This window comes from Triticum urartu, chromosome 6 (genome assembly GCF_003073215.2).
Source record: "Triticum urartu cultivar G1812 chromosome 6, Tu2.1, whole genome shotgun sequence".
Taxonomy (NCBI): Eukaryota; Viridiplantae; Streptophyta; class Magnoliopsida; order Poales; family Poaceae; genus Triticum; species Triticum urartu.
In genome coordinates this window covers 185,457,025-185,466,656 of record NC_053027.1, presented here as the reverse complement: position 1 = coordinate 185,466,656, position 9,632 = coordinate 185,457,025, and the positions used below count along the sequence as shown (strand labels likewise).

The following is a 9,632-nucleotide window of genomic DNA, read 5'->3' as shown; positions in this document are numbered from 1 at the left end:
TTGATCCTTTATATACGGAGGCAGAGGGCACCCCTAGAGACACAAGTTGATCCACGTGATCATATTGTTAGCCGTGAGCGGTGCCCCCTTCCACCATAGTCCTCGATAATATTGTAGCGGTGCTTAGGCGAAGCCCTGCGACGGTAGTACATCAAGATCGTCACCATGCTGTCGTGCTGACGGAACTCTTCCCCGACACTTTGCTGGATCGGAGTCCGGGGATCGTCATCGAGCTGAACGTGTGCCAAGAACTCGGAGGTGCCGGAGTAACGGTGCTTGGATCGGTCGGATCGGGAAGATGTACTACTACTTCCTCTACGTTGCGTCAACGCTTCCGCTTCGGTCTACAGGGTACGTAGACAACACTCTCCCCTCTCGTTGCTATGCATCACCATGATCTTGCGTGTGCGTAGGATTTTTTTTTTGAAATTACTACGTTCCCAACAGCATGTGCCAGGGCTAAGGAGGAATCTAATTTCGCTTGGTGTTCTTCATGATGGTGGTATGAAATTCCGTTTTGATTAGAATAAGAAGACCATGAAAATCATGGAAGATGGGGTGACCGTGATGATAGGAGAGAGGACGGATTCGCATCTTTACAAGTTGCAAGGGAGCACTATTGCAGGTGGAGCCATAGAGAGTGGAGCTGCAAGAGTAGCAGTGGAGTCTCACGCTGGCGGCGGGTCTGGCCCATTGGGTAGCTCTCAGTAAGCTACAAAGAAGACAACCCAAGTCCGGAGTACATGAAGGTTCGAGCATGGATGACTTCTAGATGATGGAGGATATTCGTCAAGGTGGAGTTTGTTATATTTGTGTCGAATATATTATGTACGCAAGGGGTTACGTGGACTTGGAGTTGTAATTGGTGTGGTTAGGTACGCGTTGTATAGGAGTCGGACACTTGTATTCTAGGCCTCTTATATACGAAGAGGCACCACACGTTATAACCTATGATGACGACTTGATAGCAACAGGTACGCGGGGGAGCCGATGGCTTGTGCCGGCGCTCGGACGGCCAGTGTTGCGGTATCTTGGGGAGGAGCGTCAATAGTCATGCCTCGGAGATGTAGCCATATCGGTGAACCTCGTTAACAAATATCGTGCCTCGATGTGTCGTCTATGATCTTGAATTAGTGTTTTATTCTAACAGTTTTTGTGCTATTCTTTCATATTTTATTTGTGCACATTATTTATTAAAAAACTTATTATTCTAGCGAAACAGCAATGGGCTTGGCAACACGCGCCATCAACGATTTACTAGTACTACCTACTAGTAATTATAGACGAACAATTTTGCTATGTTTTAGTCGACTGGGGCTAATTATGTCTCAATTAACGTTATATGTCATTGATTTTGCATGAAGATCGATGTAAAATTTTCTTTTTAGTTTTTCTTTTCTCTTTTTTATATAGAAGTACTATGTCACTAGATTGAAACTTGGGCTAAGTCTTAGTTGACTAAGACCTAGCTGCACCCACAGACGAACCTTAAAAAAAAAGTAATTATGGACGTGGCGCCACCGTGCGAGACATCCAGCCGTGCATGCCGCACGTTGGCCTTGTCCCCGCGTTCCCTGCACCCAGTCAACCCGGATGGACTTGTACCTCTCCGCACGTCCATTTCCATTCCCTTGGATGCCAGAGAGGTCGTGACTCGTGAGTGTTCTTCTCCCCCCGCCAATTGGCACCCTTCACTCCCTCCCCTCCTCATCTCTCGTTGCCACAGCTCCTGAATTTGTAATGCTGTGCTACACTTGTCGCCGCATTAGTTGGTGTCACGATGGAGGAATTAAGAAGGCCATAAGCCGGCGGCGCCATTGCTCCTGTCCCCTATAGCCAGCTAGCTCGGTTTCTCGCCGCACCGCCTCTGCTCTTGCTCTGCCGGCTGCTCAGCTCCATCGATCTCTGCCTGGTGTTCCGAGATGAACGACCTCTTCTCGTCGAGCTCGTTCAAGAAGTATGCCGACCTGAAGGACCAGGTGGCGCTGGACGAGATGGAGGCCGGCAGCGGCAGCGAGAGCGCCAACCTCGACAAGTTCTTCGAGGACGTGGAGGGCGTCAAGGAGGACATCAGCGGCCTCGAGTCCATGCACCGCCGGCTGCAGTCGGTGAACGAGGAGAGCAAGACCGCACACGACGCCCGCGCCGTCAAGTCGCTCCGCGCCCGCATGGACGGCGACGTCGTGCAGGTCCTCCGCCGCGCTAAGGTCGTCAAGGCTAAGCTCGAGGCCCTCGACCGCGCCAACGCCGCCAGCCGTAAGCTCCCCGGCTGCGGCGCCGGCTCCTCCACCGACCGCACCCGCTCCTCCGTCGTCTCCGGCCTCGGCAACAAGCTCAAGGACCTCATGGACGACTTCCAGGTAAAACATTGAGTTTTCTTGGTTCATTGCCTCGCCCCGCGCGAGCCAGCTACCTGACCGGAGAGAGCGCAGGGCCTTCGGACGCGGATGGCGGCGGAGTACAAGGAGACGGTGGCGCGGCGGTACTACACGGTGACGGGTGAGACGGCGGAGGAGAGCACGATCGAGGCGCTCATCGCGTCGGGGGAGAGCGAGACGTTCCTGCAGAAGGCGATCCAGCGGGACCAAGGGCGCGGGCAGGTGATGGCCACGGTGTCGGAGATCCAGGAGCGGCACGACGCCGTGAAGGACATCGAGCGCAGCCTGCTGGAGCTGCACCAGGTGTTCCTGGACATGGCGGCGCTGGTGGAGGCGCAGGCCCACCAGCTCAACAACATCGAGACCCACGTCGCGCGCGCCAGCTCCTTCGTGATCAGGGGCACCGTGGAGCTCGAGTCCGCGCGCGTCTACCAGAAGAGCAGCCGCAAGTGGGCCTGCATCGCCGTCGTCGCCGGCGCCGTGCTCGTCCTCGTCATCGTGCTGCCGATACTCGTCAACCTCAAGCTCTTGAGCGGCAGATAGATGCAGCATGGCGCGCGGTGAATTGGTTGATCGATGACGTATCCGTTCGCCTCCATCGATCTCTTCTTCCGCGCTGCATCTTCTTGATGTATGTGTTGTCTCGTTCCTTTGGATTGAGATGGGGATTCTTTTATCATAGTTAGCCTTTCGATTTGATCTAAAAAATGGAAAACTTGTCATGGATCAGATCAGAAGTGTTACTTTAGGATGGTTATTATCTGTTATATCAAATATTTAAATTCCCTCTTGAGCCGGTTGTGCGAGAAGTATGGCCGGCCGGCATCCTTGTGGATTGATTCACGACGAGGGCGACAACGTGCAGGTCATGCTGTGTTCGTGACCTCAATTTCATTCTCGAATCTAACTATCTAGGGGCAGGTTCCTCCACAAATACAGTATGGTAGAGTAATACAAGAAAGCACCTTGGCGTAAGGCTACGCTGGCAGATCCCATGTATACATGCGGCGTGGTAGATTTGGCAGTTTGGAATTGACGACCGTGACGGTGAGAGCATTTCTTCTCGAGGTTTTAGAAACAATGCTCTTCCTTCGGACAGCAACACGAATCTTTCTGCTTAATTAAAGATTAAGGTATCGTGCATTCTGAAATACATGAAGCACCAGTGGTCTAGTGGTAGAATAGTACCCTGCCACGGTACAGACCCGGGTTCAATTCCAACTTTAGACCCCTGGGTCGATAACTTCTGTTCCTCCCTTGTCCTCGCCTCTCTGACCGCACGAGCTGCTGCCGCTGTAGCTAGAGCCACGGGCTGACGTCAGCCATAATGGCGGCTTTTTACACTTAGCCCCCTGCCTTTTTGCATTTTCAACCCGCACTTCAGCACAATGTGGCACCTGAATAAATGTTGTCTCCCCTGGGTCAATAACTCATGTTCCTCCCTTGTCCTCGCCTCTCCGACCGCACGAGCTGCTGCCGCTGGAGCTGGAGCTGGAGCCGCGGGCCGATGTCAGCCATAATGGCAACATCGTCGGAGCTCACCGGCGGTGTGCAGCCGCCTCCTTCCATCCATCAAGTTAGGCCGCACGACGTCTTTCCTCCTGATTACGGTTCGTGTTCTTCATCTCCTCTGTTGGTCCTCTTCTGCTTTGCTGCTCCTCCGTTGTCGGCTGTAGCACCGGCGGATCGGTCTGTTTTGAGAGCGATTCTTGTACATCCAGTGGTACCTATTGCCTATTGTTCTTGCAGCGGATTAAAGAACTGATTTTGACCACAAATTTTGGTCTAGGGTTTATGTATTTCTATTTTTGGCAAAGGTTTAGGGTTCATGTGCTGCTGTGTATTTAGTGACCCTGTGTAGCCACTGCAAAGTGTGTTGAATAGGTAAGAGATCACGACTGTAACATAAATATCCAATTGTTACTAGATTTGTTCAGTTAATCTGCAAGATGCAGTTAGCTGAACTTTTCTGCAGTTAACTGAACTTTTCTTCAGTTTACTATATTGCTGCACTCGAAGATGCAGTAGCTGACTTTTGTTCAGTTAACTATATTGCTGCACTTGATTTTGATTTCTCAAGGGGTGCATATATCTTTGTTGTAGTGGCTTGGTCCCTAAATCTGTAAGAGACAGTTAACTGAATGTTTGCAGTTATTAACTGAATTTGTGCTTATATTCTGCTGTATACTTGTTATGTTGATGTTTGTGCTTATATTATTCTCTATGTGGGTGCAGTGTGTGATTCAGCAATGGGACAGAGTGTGGATACTCCTTTATTTACACTAGAACTTGAGCATGGTGGAATCTTCTGTGGACCAAGAAATAGCATGGAGTATTACAATCCATCTGTGGAGGTGATTGATTATGTTGATGCTCGGTCATTCTCATATGCATTCATTGAAGAGCATCTAAAATGGCTGGGATATCCTGTCCATGAACATATAATTTACTGGCCAAGACCTGGAAAAGCAATTTCAGATGGGATGGTGAGAATTAGAGGTGATGAGGATGTGCAGCAAATGATCACAGAAAGTGCTAAGCAGAAAGTGCTTGTAATCATGGTGGACCATTCAGATTTCATCAGTAACTTCAGGGAAGATTTGATAGTGTCATCATTTCAGAGCCTAAACACATTGCCCATCTCAAATGTTGTTGTAGCCAATGCAACATCATCTCACAGCATCATTTCAGTCAATGTTGAATGCCCCCTTTCAGAGGTTGCAGTAGATTTGCAGTCTGAAGATAATTTGCTTAGTTATGGTGCACAGCCTGAAGATACAGTTCTGTCAGATTCAGATTTCAGTGACAGTGATTATGACATAGATGATGGTGATGATGATCTTTATGAAGAGAACATTGACTTGGATGTTAATGAACAAGCTCAGATAGAGGAGGAAGAGGTTGAGCCTGACTATCTACTTGAAGATGAAGACCTTGACATCTCCACTGAAGAACAGGAGCAACTTAAGAACAAGTTCAAAGCTTTCAATTCCAAGGTGGACATGAAATCCCCTGTTTTTAAAGTGGGCATGGTCTTTGCTGATTTGGTTTTTACCTCTGTGCTTTGAACGTGGAAGTAGTACTGTTATGCACATCACACATAACTGAATTCTTCCACTCTTTGTGCAGCTACATCCTTGATGGCAGAGAGATGCCAGTGCTTAGTATGATTGAATACATTTTTACATGATCATGCACAGGCTAGTGAGTAAGTGATACGTCCATTTTGCATCATGCTTTTATATCAATATTTATTGCATTATGGACTGTTATTTCACTTTATGTCACAATATTTATGGCTATTCTCTCTTATTTTACAAGGTTTACATAAGGAGGGAGAATGCCGGCAGCTGGAATTCTGGGCTGGAAAAGGAGCAAATATTAGAGACCTATTCTGCGCAACTCCAAAAGTCCTGAAACTCTACGGAACATCTTAAAATAAATAAATAAAAATCCTCGCTAAAGATGAAAGCCAGGGGGTTAATCATAAGTGGGATGCTTGTTCAAGTAAGAACAACACCCAAGCACCGGTCCACCCACATATCAAATTATCAAAGTATCAAACGCGAATCATATGAACGTGATGAAAACTAGCTTGACGATATCCCCATGTGTCCTCAGGAGCGCTTTTCCTATTATAAGAGTTTGTTCCGGCTTGTCCTTTGCTACAAAAGGATTGGGCCATCTTGCTGCACTTTATTTACTTTTGTTACTTGTTGCTCGTTACCATTTATCTTGTCACAAAACTATCTGTTACCACTTATTTCAGTACTTGCAGAGAATACCTTGCTGAGAACCGCTTATCATTTCCTTCCGCTCCTCGTTGGGTTTGACACTCCTACTTATCGAAAGGACTATGATAGATCCCCTATACTTGTGGGTCATCAAGACTCTTTTCTGGCGCCGTTGCCGGGGAGTGTAGCGCCTTTGCTAGGTGGAATTTGGTAAAGAAAAATTTATATAGTGTGCTGAAATTTACTGTCACTTGTTACTATGGAAAGTAATTCTCCGAGGGGCTTGTTCGGGGCATCTTCACCCCGTCTAGTAGAGCAAAGAGTTGCTCCTCAACCTACTGAACCTATTGAAAATGAAACTCCTTTTGAATTTCCTTCGGGTATGATGGAAAAACTGCTAGCTAACCCTTTTACAGGAGATGGAACAAAGCATCCTGATGAGCACTTAATATATGTGGATGAAGTTTGTGGATTATTTAAGCTTGCAGGTATACCCGATGATGTTGCTAAGAAGAAGGTCTTCCCTTTATATTTGAAGGGAGATGCATTGATATGGTATAGGCTATGTGATGATATGAAATCATGGAACTATAAAAGATTGAAGTTGGAATTTCATCAAAAGTATTACCCTATGCATCTTGTTCATCGTGATCGCAATTATATATATAATTTCTGGCCTCGCGAAGGAGAAAGCATCGCTCAAGCTTGGGGGAGGCTTAAATCAATGTTATATTCATGCCCCAATCATGAGCTCTCGAGAGAAATAATTATGTAAAGTTTTTTTTGCTCGGCTTTCGCATAATAATCAAACCATGCTCGATACTTCTTGTGCTGGCTCTTTTATGATGAAGACTATTGAATTCAGATGGAATTTATTGGATAGAATTAAATGCAACTCTGAAGATTGGGACCTCGACGAAGGTAAGGAGTCAGGTATGACACCTAAGTTTGATTGTGTTAAATCCTTTATGGACATCGATATTTTCCGTAAGTTTAGCACTAAATATGGACTTGACTCTGAGATAGTAGCTTCTTTCTGTGAATATTTTGCTACTTATGTTGATCTCCCTAAGGAGAAGTGGTTTAAATATCATCCTCCCATAGAAGTAAAAGTAGCTGCACTTATTGAAGTTGAAGAAAAGACTGTCACTTATAATGATCCTATTGTTCCTACTTCTTATGTTGAGAAACCACCTTTCCCTGTTAGAGTAAAGGATCATGCTAAAGCTTCAACTGTTGTTCGTAAAAGCAATATTAGAACTTATACACCTCCTGAGCAAGTTAAAGTAGAACCTAATATTGCTATTGTTAAAGATCTCTTGTCTGATAATATTGATGGGGATGCTATTCAGTTCGAAGGTGAAACTGCTAGAATTGCTAAACCTTATGATAAAGATAAACATAGACCTATGCTAGGCGTGCCTGTTATTTCTATTAAAATAGGAGATCATTGTTATCATGGCTTATGTGATATGGGTGCGAGTGCTAGTGTTATACCGCATACTTTATACGAAGAAATTAAGAATGAAATTGCACCTGCTGAGTTAGAAGGTATTGATGTCACAATTAAACTTGCCAATAGAGATACTATTTCACCAATTGGAATTGTTAGAGATGTTGAAGTCTTGTGTGGGAAAACTAAATATCCTGCTGGTTTTCTTGTTCTTAATTCTCCGCAAGATAGCTTTTGTCCCATTATATTTGGTAGACCCTTCTTGAACACTGTTAATGCTAGGATAGATTGCAAAAAGAATGTTGTTACTATTGGCTTGGATGATATGGTTCATGAGTTTAATTTCTCTAAATTTAATAAACAACATCGTGAGGAAGAATTACCTAGTAAGGATGAAATTATTGGTCTTGCTTCTATTGCCGTACCTCCTAGTGATCCTTTAGAACACTATTTGCTAGACCATGAAAATGATATGTTCATAAATGAAAGAAGGAAATAGATGAAGTATTCTTTAAACAGGAACCTATTCTGCAACACAATTTGCCTGTTGAAATTTTAGGGGATCCTCCTCCACCCAAGGGCGATCCCGTGTTTGAGCTTAAACCTTTGCATGATAATCTTAAATATGCTTATCTTGATGAAAAGAAGATATATCCTGTTATTATTAGTGCTAACCTTTCAGAGCATGAAGAAGAAAGATTATTGAAAACTCTGAAGAAGCATCATGCTGCTATTGGATATACTCTTGATGATCTTAAGAGAATTAGTCCCACTCTCTGTCAACATAAAATAAATCTGGAAGCAGATGCCAAACCAGTTCATGATCCTCAACGACGTCTGAATCCTAAAATGAGAGAAGTGGTAAGAAAAGAAATACTCAAGCTTCTGGAGGCAGGTATAATCTATCCCGTTGCTGATAGTCAGTGGGTAAGTCATGTCCATTGTGTCCCTAAGAAGGGAGGTATTACTGTTGTTCCTAATGATAAAGATGAATTGATTCCACAAAGAATTATTACAGGTTATAGGATGGTAATTGATTTCCGCAAATTAAATAAAGATACTAAGAAAGATCATTACCCCTTACCTTTTATTGATCAAATTCTAGAAAGATTATGCAAACATACACACTATTGCTTTCTGGATGGTTATTCTGGTTTCTCTCAAATACCTGTGTCGGCTAAAGACTACTTTTACATGCCCTTTTGGTACTTTTGCTTATAGACGTATACGTTTTGGTTTATGTAATGCACCTGCTACCTTTCAAAGATGCATGATGGCTATATTCTCTGACTTTTGTGAAAAGATTTATGAGGTTTTCATGGATGATTTTTCCGTCTATGGTTCCTCTTTTGATGATTGCTTGAGCAATCTTGATCGAGTTTTGCAGAGATGTGAAGAAACTAATCTTGTCTTGAATTGGGAAAAGTGCCACTTTATGGTTAATGAAGGTATTGTTTTGGGGCACAAAGTTTCTGAAAGAGGTATTGAAGTTGATAAAGCCAAGGTCGATGCTATTGAAAAGATGCCATGTCCCAAGGACATCAAAGGTATAAGAAGTTTCCTTGGTCACGCCGGATTTTACAGGAGGTTCATTAAGGACTTCTCAAAAATTTCTCGGCCTCTGACTAATTTATTGCAAAAAGATATACCATTTTTCTTTGATGATGATTGTGTAGAAGCATTTGAAACACTTAAGAAAGCATTAGTCTCTGCACCTGTTGTTCAGCCACCTGATTGGAATTTACCCTTTGAAATTATGTGTGATGCTAGTGATTATGCTGTAGGTGCTGTTCTAGGGCAAAGAGTTGATAAGAAATTAAATGTTATTCATTATGCTAGTAATACTCTAGACAATGCTCAAAGAAATTATGCTACTACTGAAAAAGAGCTTTTAGCAGTTGTATTTGCTTGTGATAAGTTCAGACCTTATATTGTTGATTCTAAAGTAACTATTCATACTGATCATGCTGCTATTAAATACCTTATGGAAAAGAAAGATGCTAAACCTAGACTTATTAGATGGGTTCTCTTGCTACAAGCATTTGATTTGCATATTGTTGATAGAAA

General features: G+C 44.1%; 1 protein-coding gene across 1 annotated transcript; it reads left to right on the top strand.

Moving 5' to 3' along the window:
* Positions 1-1,644: 1,644 nt before the first annotated feature.
* LOC125515733 (syntaxin-124-like) lies at positions 1,645-3,168 on the top strand. Its single transcript, XM_048681240.1, has 2 exons — positions 1,645-2,360; positions 2,433-3,168. Exons 1-2 carry the CDS (start codon positions 1,923-1,925, stop codon positions 2,919-2,921), a joined length of 927 nt encoding a protein of 308 aa, XP_048537197.1. The 5' UTR covers positions 1,645-1,922; the 3' UTR covers positions 2,922-3,168.
* The last annotated feature ends 6,464 nt before the right edge of the window (positions 3,169-9,632 follow it).

What these genes read in the sequence shown, in the direction of transcription:
- LOC125515733 (XM_048681240.1), top strand. Translation starts at nt 1,923, where the DNA reads ATGAACGACCTCTTCTCGTCGAGCTCGTTCAAGAAGTATGCCGACCTG. An exon ending in ACCTCATGGACGACTTCCAG is followed by an intron (nt 2,361 to 2,432) that starts GTAAAACATTGA and finishes GAGAGAGCGCAG; the next exon opens with GGCCTTCGGACGCGGATGGC.